General features: G+C 43.1%; 1 protein-coding gene across 1 annotated transcript; it reads right to left on the bottom strand.

Annotated features, from left to right (window-relative positions):
• Window positions 1-1173: 1173 nt before the first annotated feature.
• Window positions 1174-15335, bottom strand: LOC311130992 (acyl-coenzyme A thioesterase 11-like; the record flags this gene model as incomplete). The annotated part of the gene is made up of 10 exons (XM_084163828.1): window positions 1174-2286; window positions 2554-2680; window positions 2961-3092; window positions 11299-11418; window positions 11662-11815; window positions 12061-12196; window positions 12364-12465; window positions 15053-15094; window positions 15138-15234; window positions 15316-15335. 10 exons carry the CDS (start codon window positions 15333-15335, stop codon window positions 1939-1941), a joined length of 1278 nt encoding a protein of 425 aa, XP_084019954.1. The 3' UTR covers window positions 1174-1938.
• Between the last annotated feature and the right edge of the window lie 2726 nt (window positions 15336-18061).

Raw genomic sequence — 18061 nt, 5'->3', positions numbered from 1 at the left:
GTACAACATGTCACCCTACCTGGTAGGGGTCCAGGTAGTAAAACCAAATAGAAAGTGTGTTGAAAAGATAATGGACCTATACACTGTATATTTGTGGGTCAAGAAGCAAAATAGTTTGGGAACCGCTGGTAGCGCACCCTCAAGACTTCTCACATTTGGGATGCAGATGTAGAGTTACATTACAGACCAAAACTTTAGTATGACCATTCTAATCATCACAATCCTGATGTTATTAGAGTATATTTGTGATTATCTTGTCTCTCTCGGATCAGACTTCACTCCTCCAGAGGAGTTCTATGACGAGGAGCTTGGGAAAATTAGTGTCCGCCTCGTCGGCTTCAAGACTCTGGTCCACTTACTTGAGCCGGTGAGCGACTTGCTCATTTCCGGGCAACAGGGGGATGGGACATCCGCAGCACTATCCGCCAGTTCCACATGCAGCCTTCCCGAGCCCCCCAAGCCGCCCCACCCTTGGGCCACCGCTGATAAACTTCCAGTAGCATCTGATGGGTCGCTGACACAGCTCCATCAGCTTAACCTCCTTCCAGGTGATCCAGAGGGCATGCAGGCTTCCTGGAGGAGAAGAGGAGGCAGGCGTCTGAGCGGGCGATGGTGGTCACCTTCAGCAGGCAGCACTCCTCGTTGGCCAAGACGGTCAACAGGCACACAGTGCGGCAGAGGCAGAGTCACGCCCAGCAGGAGAGGAGTGACATGTTGGCCAACAGCAAGCATTATGCCCGGAGGAAACTCATCAAGGTGTGCATAGAGGACAGGTACTGTACGGTGGATTGTAACTGTTCTCTACCTCTAAATGTACCTTAATCTCATCATTGTCATTCAGTATGATTTCAAAACCCTTTATACAGCCAGCATAGATGCTTCAAATTACATTTATAATCATAATGTATAAAATATGTTAAAACAGACCCCTTTTCCAAGCATGCTTATTGATAATTCTATGAAGGCCTTATAAAGGGTTTATGATCACCACCTCTGGCACCCCTGTATCCAGAGGGGTGCCAGAGTTAAATGCTATGAACAGTTAAATGCTATTCATAGAGTTAAAGAGTTAAATGCTATGAACAGTTTTTTGGGGTATTTGTATATATTTTATTCTGTTGTTTATGAAACTACAAGGAGTAAGGAACAAGGGAGAGGTCAAACAAAGGGGTCACTGGTCTATTGTGTTTATTGTTCGAGTGAAATCATGGCTATTTATTCACCTCATGGCGTCTACTCATGTTGAAATACCTGTTATGAAGCAAAGTGTATGTGGCTCATTCTGAGATGATACAGTGCACTAGTCTCTCAAATCAAAATGCTATCACAAATACAGTAAATGTACATCTCGACTACAGTTTCGAAAGGCAAATGGTGGATTAAGAATGTGATTTAAGGAGGTAGAAAATAGCCTATTATAAAACAAGTTGCATGTAAATACTGCGACTTGAACTAGTCTGCTTTTTTATCCACAGTTTGGTAGCAAGAGACAAGACAAAAACATGTACAAACATGTCAGACTCAACTGCATAACAACCAGTTTGCATACTTCTCCTGTTCATAGGGCTACTAACTGTTTAATGCCCAGATAAGACCTAAACACAAGTATTGCTAAGTATTGCACAAAATATCAAAGATGAGGTGAGTTCTATATAATATTATTCTAATGGAAATTCACCAGCTGGCAGTCTAAGAGGTAAGAGTAACCTGTAAGAAGTAACCTGTAGTGTGGAACGTCAAAGAGTAACCAATAAGAGTAACAAACATTAATAATCCCAAAACTATTCCCACATTTGAAAATCCCACATTTTAGAAATGCAAAACTACCGATTTCCTTGGGGGGATATCCCAGAACTGGCGTTCCCAGGTCTACCAAAGAGAAGAGGGGTGGATAGGGTAGGTTGTTCCTCAATGCAGAAGGGGTGTAAAGGGAACAAGCTATCCTGGTCCTCTCCAAGTGCACATATTAGTAGGGGTGCAGGGGAAGCAGGAACAGGGCAGAGGGGTGCTGGGTGATACCATTCTTTCACAGGCCAGAGTGGTGCAGGGCGGCCAGGAGAATGGTACCATTCTATCATAGGTCAAAGGGGCAGCGCTTCCAGGACTGTACCATTTGTGACAGGACAGAGGGGGGGGGGGGGGGGGCAGGGTGGCCAGGCTGTCTCTGTTCTCCTCCAGGTACTTGCTGCAGGAGTGAAAGGTGCCGTAGAAGCTGGAAGAAAGGCCTGCGATGTCGTTGGAGATATAGGGGAGGACTCCCGGCGTGGCCTGGTTGTAGTAGGAGATCTGAGGCAAAACACACAGAGACAATGAGATCAGTGGTCCAAATAGCTTTCCACATTATCAGCTTATAGAATAAGGGTGCATACACAGTGTGAAGAAGAAAAGCACTGAGTTAGCCTGGTCCTAGATCTGTTTGTACTGTCTTGCCAACTCCTACGGTCACTGTCATGTTTGGCATGAGAACGACCAAAGAAGTTGGCTTTACAGCACAAATGTATCTTGGACCAGGCTAGCTTTTCGCTGAGCTAACGAAGAGCCCCATTGGTCCACCTTGGTGACAGAGTCGGACTCCTCCCAGATACTGAAGCCGGCACAGAGTACTTCTCCCCGGGTGTATTCCTCAGTGGCAAGGTGGGTGGGCAGGGTGACAGAGCGCAGGGCAATCAGGTATGGGTCCCTGAGAGAGACAGAAGAGGCAGATTGTACCATTAAAACATGACAAGGACATGAAATCTGGAAGGTGTAAATGCACTGTGGGATGCAGTCAAGTAACATTTGGGGTACAACCAAATCTGGGTCAGTTAGGGTGCAGTGAGAGAACAGAAAAGGAATGCAGTGCCATTGGAAATTTGTAAGGATTATGGAAGCATTGGGGAGCAGTGACCAAGCAACAACAAAAATGCATACTGGTGATTACGGGATGCTCATGGATGGATGATAGACAGGCAGAGTGTTACCTGGAGTCACAGGGCTTCCTCCTAGAGGCCATGAGAATGAAGTCCTGGCCCTTTCCCCCCTTACTGACACATGGAGTGGCCACACGGTAGATAGTGTCATCCTCATCTGCCTGGACGATCACATCACATTGTCTACATTGGACAGAAGGGAAAAGGCACAAGGTTTCAATCCAAGCGGATGTGTCAATCCAAGGATAAAGACTGGTTGTGACTACTTGTGTCCGTGTTATAACTAGTTGTAAGTAACTGTGTTGTTGTGACCAATGACTGTATATACAGTGGGGGAAAAAAGTATTTAGTCAGCCACCAATTGTGCAAGTTCTCCCACTTCAAAAGATGAGAGAGGCCTGTAATTTTCATCATAGGTACACGTCAACTATGACAGACAAATTGAGAAAAAGAAATCCAGAAAATCACATTGTAGGATTTTTAATGAATTTATTTGCAAATTATGGTGGAAAATAAGTATTTGGTCACCTACAAACAAGCAAGATTTCTGGCTCTCACAGACCTGTAACTTCTTCTTTAAGAGGCTCCTCTGTCCTCCACTCGTTACCTGTATTAATGGCACCTGTTTGAACTTGTTATCAGTATAAAAGACACCTGTCCACAACCTCAAACAGTCACACTCCAAACTCCACTATGGCCAAGACCAAAGAGCTGTCAAAGGACACCAGAAACAAAATTGTAGACCTGCACCAGGCTGGGAAGACTGCATCTGCAATAGGTAAGCAGCTTGGTTTGAAGAAATCAACTGTGGGAGCAATTATTAGGAAATGGAAGACATACAAGACCACTGATAATCTCCCTCGATCTGGGGCTCCACGCAAGATCTCACCCCGTGGGGTCAAAATTATCACAAGAACGGTGAGCAAAAATCACAGAACCACACGGGGGGACCTAGTGAATGACCTGCAGAGAGCTGGGACCAAAGTAACAAAGCCTACCATCAGTAACACACTACGCCGCCAGGGACTCAAATCCTGCAGTGCCAGACGTGTCCCCCTGCTTAAGGCAGTACATGTCCAGGCCCGTCTGAAGTTTGCTAGAGTGCATTTGGATGATCCAGAAGAGGATTGGGAGAATGTCATATGGTCAGATGAAACCAAAATATAACCTTTTGGTAAAAACTCAACTCGTCGTGTTTGGAGGACAAAGAATGCTGAGTTGCATCCAAAGAACACCATACCTACTGTGAAGCATGGGGGTGGAAACATCATGCTTTGGGGCTGTTTTTCTGCAAAGGGACCAGGACGACTGATCCGTGTAAAGGAAAGAATGAATGGGGCTATGTATCGTGAGATTTTGAGTGAACACCTCCTTCCATCAGCAAGGGCATTGAAGATGAAACGTGGCTGGGTCTTTCAGCATGACAATGATCCCAAACACACCGCCCGGGCAACGAAGGAGTGGCTTCGTAAGAAGCATTTCAAGGTCCTGGAGTGGCCTAGCCAGTCTCCAGATCTCAACCCCATAGAAAATCTTTGGAGGGAGTTGAAAGTCCGTGTTGCCCAGCGACAGCCCCAAAACATCACTGCTCTAGAGGAGATCTGCATGGAGGAATGGGCCAAAATACCAGCAACAGTGTGTGAAAACCTTGTGAAGACTTACAGAAAACGTTTGACCTGTGTCATTGCCAACAAAGGGTATATAACAAAGTATTGAGAAACTTTTGTTATTGACCAAATACTTATTTTCCACCATAATTTGCAAATAAATTCATTAAAAATCCTACAATGTGATTTTCTGGATTTTTTTTCTTCTCGTTTTGTCTGTCATAGTTGACGTGTACCTATGATGAAAATTACAGGCCTCTCTCATCTTTTTAAGTGGGAGAACTTGCACAATTGGTGGCTGACTAAATACTTTTTTCCCCCACTGTATGAATGGACAAAGCCATCGATCACACGACACCATTCATTCCTATGTGAAGACTCAACAGCGCATTGAAGCCAAATTAAGTCGGTTAAGAGGGTCTTTCATTGAGAAACTCATTACTCACTGAGTAACTCAAATTGAAGGCCAACCGGGGTACTGCAGGCTGCCATATTATCCTTATAACTCCTTCTGTGTGCTATTTCAGAATAATCGGTTCAAGGACATACTGTACATCTGGTGTATTAGAAGCAATTATTGTTTTTTTACATGAAGATTGGCATTTACTATAATGGGGGATCCTGTTTTCTGCTAACAATACCTGCGGTGGGCCTAACAATACCTGCGGTGGGCGGTAGGCCTTCCGTGGCAGTTGTTCTCATTTTTACATTTTAGTCATTTAGTAGACGCTCTTATCCAGAGCGACTTATAGGAGCAATTAGGGTTAAGTGCCTTGCTCAAGGGCACATCGACAGATTTTTCACCTAGTCGGCTCGGGGATTAGAACCAGCGACCTTTCGGTTACTGGCACAGCGCTCTTAACCACTAAGCTACCTGCCGCCGTGGTTGTAACTAGCGGTGTTTAGTTATGACTACTTGTGACTCTGTTATGACCAGTGTTGGGGGTAACGCATTACAAAGTAACGCGTTAGAATACTCAAATTACTTTGACAGTTTGCATTCGTGGTCAGTAGTGCGCAGGTTATTTTAATTTTCATGTCGATATTTCAAGTCAGTAGCCTGTATTAAGTGGCTTTATTATGTATATTTCGTTTTAATAAATCTGCCTAAATGTTAGTTTGGATTTATGGACAATGTTGCTTTGATGATTTGGATTTATCAAGATAGAATTTCGTTGTGATTGTCACGACTTCCGTCGAGGCTGCCTCCCCTCCTTGTTCGGGCAGGTTTCGGTGTTCGTCGTCACCGGCTTACTAGCTACTGCCGATCCCATTCTCATCACTCCACTTGTCATGTCTTGTCTTGTCAATCACACACACCTGGTGTTCATTCCGCTAATTAGTATGTGTATAAGTGTTTCCTCTGTTCCCCTTGTCTTTGTGAGTGATTGTTTCTTTGTGAGAGCGAGTAGCTCGCTTGAGCTACTCTTCCATTTGTTATTGCCAAGGTGGAATATTTCCCTTGTGATAATTTCGTTTTGACGCTTGGTGCGTTTTATTTATGTAAACGGAATAAACTCTGGACTTCGGTGTTTTACCTCCTGTGCCTGACTCCTTCATTCACACCTCATCACAGTGATGCAACACCTTTCTTTGCACTCATCATACATTTCGATAGTTTAATATGGAATTTCGTTAGAACACTTGGACGTAAGCTATTATTTATACATCTTTCTTTATTATCATAATGTGTATACATTTCTCCTCCATCACACATTTTTTGTGGAACAGTTACATTTCAATATAGGCTGCTGAACTACGAAGGCCAAATAATAATGTGCCAAAAAAAATAAGACACTGTTTATTCCAAAATACACGGTTCAATTTACTAAAACTATTGAAACAACTAGGCTATTAGGAAATCTGACATATATCTCGGTCTTGAGCTACTCTATACATGCTGACTAGACCGGGCATGCACGTGTGTCCACCATCGTGCGCATGTTGGTTTTGTCCATCCACACCAGACGCCATCAGGACACACAGGTTGAAATATCAAAACGAACTCTCAACCAACTATATTAATTTGGGGACAGGTTGAAACACATGAAACATTCATGGACATTTAACTAGCTAGCTTGCTGTTGCTAGATAATTTGTCCTGGGATATAAACATTGGGTTGTTGTTTTACCTGAAATGCACAAGGTCCTTTTTTTCTGGATCTTTGTAGAATTTTGACCCATTTTGAGTCACACAAAATCGTGTGTTCTCTACTCTGACAATTAATCCACAGATAAAAGGGGAAACCTAGTTAGTTTCTAGTAATCTCTCCTCTTTCAGTCTTCTGTGGACTTTATCTGGCAGTTGGCAACCAACTTTAAGGTACATTACCACCACCAGCTGGACTGGAGTGTGGACCTCAGTTCATCTTTCAATCACCCACGTGGTATATGATCCTGAGGAGATGGGCGAGGCGGGACTTGCAGCGCTTCAAGTGTGAAAAATAGAACCAAGTTCTATTTTAGCGTCTGTGTGTGAGAGAGATAGAGTGTATGTGTATGTGCAAGAAAGTGTGCATGCAGGTGTGTATATGTGTATGGAGGTCAATTAAGCAATAAGACATGAGAACCAGTGGATTATGAAGCAATAAGGCCTTAGGAGGTGTGGTATATGGCCAATATACCACTTTCTTAGCCGTGGCCATATATCACAAACCCCTGAGGCTATTATAAACTGGTTACCAACGTAAAAATAAATGTTTTGTCATACCCATGGTATACGGTCTGATATACCATGGCTGTCAGCCAATCAGCATTCAGGGCTCGAACCACCCAGTTTATAATAGTTAAAACACACGGCTAAGGGCTGTAATTAGGGAAATAACCGTTAGGAGTGTGTTATTCACCATAATTAATGGGTTCGACTACCTTATTGCTTTTATCAAACGGTTACCAACATATTTTTATAAAGATTAACGACATTCTTTCATTACAAATGTTATTTTAATGAGACAATTATTTTTATTTAATCCTTCCACCAGGCGATATAGTCTGGACAAAATTTCTGAGGTTGCTAGCCAAGCAGACTGGTCGTCCATTCTATTGGCATGATTGCTAGCCAAGTGGATGGGTCGTCGTCCATTCTAAGCTAAAAAGGTTGCTATGCAGGCTGGCACTTCTCCTTTGCTAGCTAGCCAAGTAAAGCTAACACAATCACATCGAGCAGCTAAAATGACAGCAGACTATGTGCATTTTCATTTGTTTTACTTTTGTTTCTATTGCCATTTCTTTGGATGTATCCACAATAAGGATGCTGATGCATGAATTCGCCTGGCTCAGAGAAGCGGTCTGTCTCATCCGGACATGTTCATTCTCTATGGCACGATGGAGATCACATTTGTAATTTGCAACATTATTGCAGAGGTCGGAGAGGCAGGCAGCACAGTTGGAAACCAAATGCTAGGCTAGAAGCATGGGGAAATAATGTTGAGACACTTTTTTCATGTGGAGATAAAGTTTATGAATTGCCTGGCTGGGCTGTGGAACAGAAGATGCACCTTGATAACTTAAATGGAACTGTTAACAGGCATTACCTGTAGACTATCGTGAATAAATAACAGCTATCAACCAGTCGCCATCCAGGATCCAAATGTACCATTTTATAATGTAGATTGAGAAATGCAATTACGGTAGTTTATTGAGTAATGTCAAGAGACGCATGGCTCTGCTCATCCAATTTCCTAACGGTGGACGCCAGGTCCCAAATTCACTTCATTATTTCATTCTCAGGATGGGAAGAGACGCTACAAGGAGGCTATCGCTAGGAAGAAAATCCGCCTGGACAGGTGAGGAGAGGAGGGAAGAAGGGAGGCAAAATCATCACTGTGGTATTCCCGGTCACACTTTATTTGGACAGTCCCCTATAGATGATCTACAGATGCTCACACTATCAACCAACTATCAATTGTAACTCTGTTGATATGCAACCACTTGCTACGGTTACGGTAGGGTTAGGTTTATGGTTAGAGTAAGGGTTAAACCATAGAGTTGTGCCGTGTGTCTTTCCATTTGACTAGTTTTATGAAAACTCTAAAGTTGCGATCTCATCTGTTATGAGATCACTATATGTTTACAGGAAGTACATTATTTCCTGCAAGCTAACGGAGGTGCCTCTGTCTGTACCCTGGGACTTCAGCAACCAGGTAAGACAAAGCACACACACACACACAAACACACAAACACACAAATATATATATATATATATATATATATATATATATATATATATATATATAGTGGGGAGAACAAGTACTGTATTTGATACACTGCCGATAAAATGCAAATTATTTACTTAAAAATCATACAATGTGATTTTCTGGATTTTTGTTTTAGATTCCGTCTCTCACAGTTGAAGTGTACCTATGATAAAAATTACAGACCTCTACATGCTTTGTAAGTAGGAAAACCTGCAAAATCGGCAGTGTATCAAATACTTGTTCTCCCCACTGTGTATATATATATATATATATATACACACACACACACACACACACACACACACACACACACACACACACACACACACACACACGTATACACACACACACACACACACACACACAGTTACTCAGAGGAATCCAAACCGGTTCATTTATCAGATGTACTTCAGCTACAACAATGTGTCTGCACTGAAAATAATGGCTGCTCAAAGCAACTGGATGTTGAGCTCTGAGAAAAACAAGGTAAGTCTTGTTTGTGGAACAGTTAAACGTAAAGGCATCAATCATTATAAACGTTATTAAACAAATTAGAAAAAACTTATAGGACTGTTTGTTTCCTGCTCTCTCCCCTCTCCTCCCTACTGTCTAATAAAGTCATGACTTTCTAAGGCCAGCTGAAAATGCACAGTCATAGTGAGTGTTTTCATATTCAGATTAAGTTGGATGGAAGCAATGTGGAACAAGTCAACCGCTTTCTTAAAGGAGCTACATATAACATTTCCACTTGCACTAAATGTTGATGATATAATGATGTATGTAGTAGTAAATGAATAGAACCCTACAAGGCTCTGCTTTAACCCATAAAGGTTCTATAGTAATTTAAATGGTTTAACCCACTCCTTCCTGATCTGTTCCCAGGTCAGTCTGTACACGCTGGAGGAGAACCAAATGCTTTGTTTTAAGGTAGAGACTCATGTCAATGTCCCCGCTGAACAGGCCTGTAGTCACAACAGTTAGAGCTAGTCACAACAAAGTCACAGCTAGTCATAACACAGTCACAAGTAGTCACAACTAGACACAGCTAGTCACAGCCTAGTTACTTACAACTAGTTATAACAAAGCCCCAAGTAGTAACTAGTTAGAGCTAGTAACAACAAAGTCATAGCTAGTCATAACCAGTGTTGGGGAATGTTACTTTTGCCATTAAAAGTAAGTCGTTACGTTACACCGTTACTTACTGTGGAAAGTAACTCGTTAGTCGTTACATTACTTTTGCGTTACCAAAAACAGAAAACCCTCTGAAAATGCTTTGTGCGTGTTGGTCTTTGTTACGCCCAGTAGAAAATATGGCTTGCCTACTTAGTACACGCGGGATATTCAAAGTGGAACGTTCCGCTAAGCACTTAACATGCTGACCACATAACATGCTGGCCGCGTTGCGTGCGTGAGCGTTGCAAAATAAATGTACACATACAGCGCATTCAGAAAGTATTCGGACCCCTTCACTTTTTCCACATTTTGTTACGTTACAGCCTTATTCTAAAATTGATTAAATAGTTTTTTCCCCCTCATCAATCTACACACAATACCCCATAAGGACAAAGCAAAAACAGGTTTTTAGAAATGTTTGCAAATGTATTAATAATAAAAAAAACAGAAATATCACATTTAAATAGGTATTCAGACCCTTTAAATAGGTATTCAGACCAGTTTCCCATTTCTTGTTTGTTGTTAGTCCAGTAGCTATACTGAACAGAAATATAAACGTAAGATGCAACAATTTCAACAATTTCCACAATTTTACTGAGTTACAGTTCATATGAGGAAACCAGTCAATTTAAATAAATTCATTGGGCCCTAATCTATGGATTTCACATGACTAGGAATACAGATTTGCATCTGTTGGTTACAGATAACCCCCCCCCCCAACAAAAAGGGCCTCACAATAGGCCTCAGGATCTCGTTGCGGTATTTTTGTGCATTCAAATTGCCAATCGATAAAATGCAATTGTGTTCGTTGTCCATAGTTTATCCCTACCTGCCCATACCATAACGCCACTGCCACCATGGGGCACTCTGTTCACAATGTTGACATCAGCAAACCGCTCGCCCACACGACGCCATACACATGGTCTGCGATTGTGAGGCCGGTTGGACGTACTGCAAAATTCTCTAAAATGACGTTGGAGGCGGTAGAGATATGAACATTCAATTCTCTGCCAACAGATCTGGTGGACATTCCTGCAGTCAGCATGCCAATTGCACGCTCCCTCAAAACTTTAGACATCTGTGGAATTGTGTTAGGTGACAAAACTGCACATTTTAGAGTGGCCTTTTATTGTCCCCAGCACAAGGTGCACCTATTTAATGATCATGCTCTTTAATCAGCTCCTTGATATGCCACACCTGTCAGGTGGATGGATTATCTTTACAAAGAAGAATGCTCACTAACAGGGGTGTAAATAAATACATTTGTGCACCATTTTTTTTAGAAATAAGCTTTTTGTGCGTATGGAACCTTTCTGGGATCTTTTACTTCAGCTCACGAAACAGGTGACCAACACTTTACATGTTGCGTTTATATTTTTGTTCAGTGTACTTTTCAGACTAACTCCTCCTCACCTGTTCTTGAAGGCATTATTAACAATGGCCTTCAGCACCAGTCGGTCACCAATGTGAGACGGAGCCTGAAAGTGGAACATGTCTATGGTCCTCAGAGTGGGGTGGGCACTACACAGACGACTGGAGAATGGATGTGTGCGAGAGAAAGAGGGAGAGAGAGCGAGAGAGAAAGAGTGAGAGAGGGGGGAGAGAGAGAGAAACAGAGAGGGAGGGAGGGAGGGAGGGAGACTATTAGTCCATCTCACTTCTTCTACAGAGGCTCAACCCATTTGTGACCAATCTACTCATTCTACTACAACTACATCCACATTTTGACACAATAAGAAACCTGGACTGGCAGGTCACAGACATACAGGGACTCACCTGGCTGCGATGGTGGCCACGTTCTCCATCCAGGCCATGATCTGGCCCCCGAAGGTGCTGACCTGGTGGTTGGCATGGGGCGGCAGCACCAGCTCCACGCTCTCTACCTGCGTCCGCTCGGCTGGCACTGCATCCTCATACTCCTGGCACTCACCTGGTGGCACACACACACACAGGCATGCGCACACACACACACACACACACACACACAAGAGCGTAATGCAACTGCACTACACAACAGGGTGTGGCATGGGTGTGACTACCACTGATAAGGGCAGTTATTTTACATTAGAGATAAGAGGGGAATTGGACGTCTAAAGCATTTTGTGACCTTCCTAGTCAGGTCATGTAAGGAAAAACTCCATTCCTTAGTTCCAATGGTTCCTGTGTGTACTGTACCTAGTTGAGCTGTGCTGCTGCTCAGTAGGTCTTTGATGATCTCAGCGTGGATCAGTCTCATCCTCCTCCTCTCTGCCGCGATGCTGTACTCCATCTGCTCCGTCTGTGTCCGCGGAATCACTTGCTTCAGCTGCATCTGCACACGCACACACACACACACACACACAGAATGTTGGTGGGCGGTGTGTGTCCTCCTATTGAAGCATGACATATTGATGTGGTTGATACGTCCAACACTGTCAAACCAAGATGGGTGCTCTCTCTCTCTTTTTCCATTACTCCTTCTCGATCTTCAGCCCTCACCTTCCCCGCCTCAGTGCGTCGCGCCACAGAGATGGCAAAGGCATTACACACGTTCCACTGGCAGTTACTGAACAGGTCCTCACAGCTCACTGCGATGCCCACCTGAGGGTAGTGCCCACGTGGCATCACATCATGACACCAGGCAGTGTATTAGACATATTTTTACAACACATCTATTACTAAGGCTGCATCCCAAATGGCACCCTACAGCGCCTTGCAAAAGTATTCATCCCCCTTGGCATTTTTCCTATTTTGTTGCATTACAACCTGTAATTTAAATTGATTTTCATTTGAATTTCATGTAATGGACATACACAAAACAGTCCAAATTGGTGAAGTGAAATGAAAAAAATAACTTGTTTGAAAAAATTCTAAAAAATAAATAACGTAAAAGTGGTGCGTGCATATGTATTCACCCCCTTTGCTATGAAGCCCCTAAATAAGATCTGGTGCAACCAATTACCTTCAGAAGTCACATAATTAGTTAAATAAAGTCCACCTGTGTGCAATCTGAGTGTCACATGATCTCAGCATATATACACCTGTTCTGAAAGGCCCCAGAGTCTGCAACACCACTAAGCAAAGGGCACCACCAAGCAAGCTGCACCATGTGTACTCCTGAGTGGCGCAGTGGTCTAAGGAACTGCATCGCAGTGCTAACTGTGCCACTAGAGATCCTGGTTCGAATCCAGGCTCTGTCGCAGCCGGCCGCGACCGGGAGACTCATGGGCCCAGCGTCGTCCAGGGTAGGGGAGGGAATGGCCGGCAGGGATGTAGCTCAGTTGATAGAGCATGGCGTTTGCAACGCCAGGGTTGTGGGTTCGATTCCCACGGGGGGCCAGTATAAAAAAAGATATGTATTCACTAACTGTAAGTTGCTCTGGATAAGAGCGTCTGCTAAATGACTAAAATGTTAATGTTAATGAAGACCAAGGAGCTCTCCAAACAGGTCAGGGACAAAGTTGGGGAGAAGTACAGATCAGGGTTGGGTTATAAAAAAATATCCTAAACTTTGAACAGCCCACAGAGCACCATTAAATCCATTATAAAAAAATTGACAAACCTGCCAAGAGAGGGCCGCCCACCAAAACTCACGGACCAGGCAAGGAGGGCATTAATCAGGGAGGCAACAAAGAGACCAAAGATAACCCTGAACGAGCTGCAAAGCTCCACAGCAGAGATTGGAGTATATGTCCATAGGACCACTTTAAGCCATACACTCCACAGAGCAGGGCTTTACTGAAGAATGGCCAGAAAAAAAGCCATTGCTTAAAGAAAGAAATAAGCAAACACGTTTGGTGTTCGCCAAAAGGCATGTGGGAGACTCCCCAAACATATGGAAGAAGGTACTCTGGTCAGATGAGACTAAAATTGAGCTTTTTGGCCATCAAGGAAAACGCTATGTCTGGCGCAAACCCAACACCTCTCATCACCCCGGGAACACCATCCCCACAGTGAAGCATGGTGGTGGCAGCATCATGCTGTGGGGATGTTTTTAATTCGGCAGGGACTGGGAAACTGGTCAGAATTGAAGGAATGATCGATGGCGCTAAATACAGGGACATTCTTGAGGGAAACCTGTTTCAGTCTTCCATAGATTTGAGACTGGGACGGAGGTTCACCTTCCAGCAGGACAATGACCCTAAGCATACTGCTAAAGCAACACTTGAGTGGTTTAAGGGGAAACATTGAAATGTCTTGGAATGGCCTAGTCAAAGCCCAGACCTCAATCCAATTGAGAATCTGTGGTATGACTTAAAGATTGCTGTACACCAGCGGAACCCATCCAACTTGAAGGAGCTGGAGCAGTTTTACCTTGAAGAATGGGCAAAAATCCCAGTGGCTAGATGTGCCAAGCTTATAGAGACATACCCCAAGAGACTTGCAGCTGTAATTGCTGCAAAAGGTGGCTCTACAAAGTATTGACTTTGGGGGGGTGAATAGTTATGCACGCTCAAGTTTTCAGTTTTTTTGTCTTATTTCTTGTTTGTTTCACAATAAAAAATAGTTTGCATCTTCAAAGTGGTAGGCATGTTGTTTAAATCAAATGATACAAACTCCCCCAAAAAATCAATTTTAATTCCAGGTTGTAAGGCAACAAAATCGGAAAAATGCCAAGGGGGGTGAATACTTTCGCAAGCCACTGTATATGCTCTATGGCAGTGGTTCCCACATTTTTTCACTCTGGCCCCCCATTCCATTAATGGGGAACCCCCTCCCCCATGCCACGTCTATTTCTATGGGCACAAGCACTGGACATGAAACAAACTGTTCATAGCATTTTTGTTGGTGGAGAGAAAATGTTGCAGGTTTAAAGCTTATTTCCTGAAATTCTATAAATTTTGCTATGGGGTGAAGATTTTTTATTGTTGCCATTTTTAAGCTAATTTCCTGCAAGTCTACACATTTTTCCATGTCTTATTTGTGTTCATCAAGAGTTCCTTAACTATTAACTACATAACTATTACATACTGGACAGTATTAATCCCCTGTAGGGCTAACATGACTCTATAGCTGTTGATCTCAATCCACATCTTGGAGGGCTCCAGTCAGTGTCTGCATCCCAAATGGCACCTTAGTCTCTATATAGTGGTTTTCTTCCATTTGGTGCCTAATGAACACGACCCAGGTCTAGAGGGACCACTTTCTCTTTAGAGGTCATACTATGAGGTCAGAGGTCATAGCTCACCAGACAGACAGGCTGTGGAGTCCATCCACTTGAGCAGCTGGCCTACGCTGACCTCGCCACAGTGGTTGGCGTGGCAGGGCAGCACGATATGGCTCATCTTGACCTCTGTGGGGTTCCTGTACACCTCGCAACTCTCTAGGATGAACAGGGGGTCCTCGTTCCCCTTCTCAAACGCCATGACTCTGAAATGGACACAAGGGGAAACATTTGAATGTTTATAACATGAAAGGGACAGTCTTGATCTAGTGCAGTGGTATTCACACTTTTTCAGCAGGGATCCCATTTTTACACCAGAATTTCTGGCAACCCCACCCACCCCAATCACACAACCTTAAAAATCGGTAAATGTATATTTATACATCAACAAATAACCTTAAATTCATTACATTTTCATCTCCCTTATCAAAATGAAAAGAAACCAATAAATACATTTACTCAAACTATTTTTCTAATTATCTTTCTCAAAAACGTTTGTATATTGTCCACTACAATTATCTGTACTTTGGCGACCCCACTGCAATTCGGTCACGGATCATCATACAACATTGCCTTGACCCCAGGCTCAATTGTTACAGAGATTTAGCTGTTTGGTGGACGAGATTATATATTATTACATTTCTTTTCCATACAGGTGCTCCTAGATTAGTTTAAAAACATAAACAATAAAGAATACTGTTGTTGTATCAAGCTCTTTCAATATATTATTTCATTATGCAAAGGACTTAATGGAACCCAATTCATCACATTCGTGGAAATCCAAATCTATCATGACTAGGTATGAGGAAAACAAACAGAACAAAACAGTTTATTTCCTGTCTGAAAGCTATTTGGCTCTCAGCAGGACTTGGCTTTGATCTGTCTAAAACAATGCTTGAGGTGAACAAGAGGCAATTCCCACCCTAAACTGCTGTGTTTATACAATGGGACTCATTGACATTTCTAAAATAACTTCTGAAGGAGTCACATTTCTCAATGAAACAAATAACTAAGCAGCACAGTAATTTTGGACCAGAGCCACTGCGCCAACAAAAGTTATTGTGCTTCACAAAACAAGATGCTTTACTGGGGAATAACCTGCAGCTCAATTTGTCTTCTGACAGATCCTTAAAACCATTATTTCTTCCTCGAAGAACAGTGAGAAATACTGTATAATATCGTTTTTGGATGGGAATCTGGAGAGACTCTGACTGTAGCTTACACACATTAGTTCCAAAGCAAAGCAGTATTTATGTTCAAACCATTATCTGGTTGAAACAGAGTCAATTTAGAGACTATGTATCCATCACAGCTGAGATGGATAGAATCGTCATAGCGCCATTTGGCATAAAGTTATTAACTGTCTGTTCCAACTCTCATGGAATGGTTACCTGTCTCTTGCTAACCGGACATGCGATATAGCGGAGCAGTTACAGGTAACGTTACCTCCAATAGACCTGTCTAGTGGACAATAACGGGATTGGTCCCGTTATCAATCCCGTTATTCGGTTATCATCCCACACTCATGAGATAGCTAATAGAGATAGGCTATAGGCTATTGGCGTGTTGATACTACTGAGGGAGTATTAAACTATAGGTATATATCCACACAACACAAAGTCTCAAGTCTGTCTGCAGAGTAACTTGACAGCGTAGGCTAAAAACAAAGATTAGGCAATCGCTTATTAAACGTTTTACATAATTTCCCAAGACAGTAAAAATGACTTACCCAAAGTGAAATTATATGCAGACGATCCGGTCACATTTGCTTGAATGAATGTGCACAACAAAACGTCCGTAGAGGCAGTCTCATGCAGAAGAGTCTGCACACCAGACACTACCCCCTCTCTGCTCATTCCTCCGACGCAACTGTGTGGTGTCGCAGCTAAACAGCTCACACACATCCTGTTGTTACCCCGGTCCCAAAGCACTCATAGGCGTCCCAGTCCTCGCGCAGCAGTCACTCCCAGCTGCAGTCAGAGCAGGAGATGTTCACCCCTCCGCGTCCAGACTGCAAATGAATCGCGCATGCGGGAAGCCGCCGCTGGCTGATCCCGCCCTGCCTTTCATTCAGGGCGGGATGTAAATGTAGGGTGTTTTTACTCACTTTTTGTCTCTCCCACGACGTTATTCCTCTCTCCTTCAGCATCCATCACAATTACAATCACATGGCCAATTATGCAAATTAGGTGATTACGTCATTTAGCGACTACTAGCGAATTTTAGGACAGCCAATAGCTACTTTCCTTACTGAGGAGTTGGCAACACTGAGTCTGTATAATGCTGTTGCATTTATTGGAAGTCCATGCAAGGCATGACCCAGCGCCCCTGCAGATATGGAGCAAGGACATTGCCACCTGTGCCATAGGTCCAGACCTATTGGCTGGTTCCATGGGAGGTAACACTATTCCTCCTCTCTCCCGAAGTGTTCCATATACAAACCCCAATGTGAACAGTGGACACTTCCATCAAAAGACTTAGGCCCTATGTAAATTTACATTTCAGTAATTTAGCAGATGCTCTTATCCAGAGATAATTTACAGGAGCTATTAGGGTTAAGTGCCTTGCTCAAGGGAACTTGGACTGGTTTTTCACCAAGTCGGCTCGGTGAATCGAACCAGCGACCTTTCGGTTACTGGCCTACTAGGCCTACTACCACCAATGTAGCGATTGAGAGCAAACAACCCAAATGTGGCTTAATCCAGATCCAATGACCCTGTACTGAATGAGCGAACTATCAACTGTGCCATTGGGGTTCAGACCTCTAGACCGAGGCTGTGGTAGCATAGACACACATGAATCATGCTTTCAAAAAAATCTGTTTAGTCTGTTTGGGAGGAAAGAATTCCTATACATCAAATTTAAAAAATGGAAACGTGGATAGAGCCCTTTATTTATGCAGTTGGTGAATTCATTTTTGTTTTTCGAGTTATTTGTCTTCAATAGATATGCAATATAACTTATGTTATAAACAGGGTGGTTCAAGCCCTAAATGCTGACTGGCTGAAAGCCGTGGTATATCAGACCGTATAC

The sequence above is a fragment of the Coregonus lavaretus genome (assembly GCF_964263955.1).
Source record: "Coregonus lavaretus genome assembly, chromosome: 6".
In the NCBI taxonomy this organism is placed as follows: Eukaryota; Metazoa; Chordata; class Actinopteri; order Salmoniformes; family Salmonidae; genus Coregonus; species Coregonus lavaretus.
This window is presented reverse-complemented; position numbering and strand designations above follow the sequence as displayed.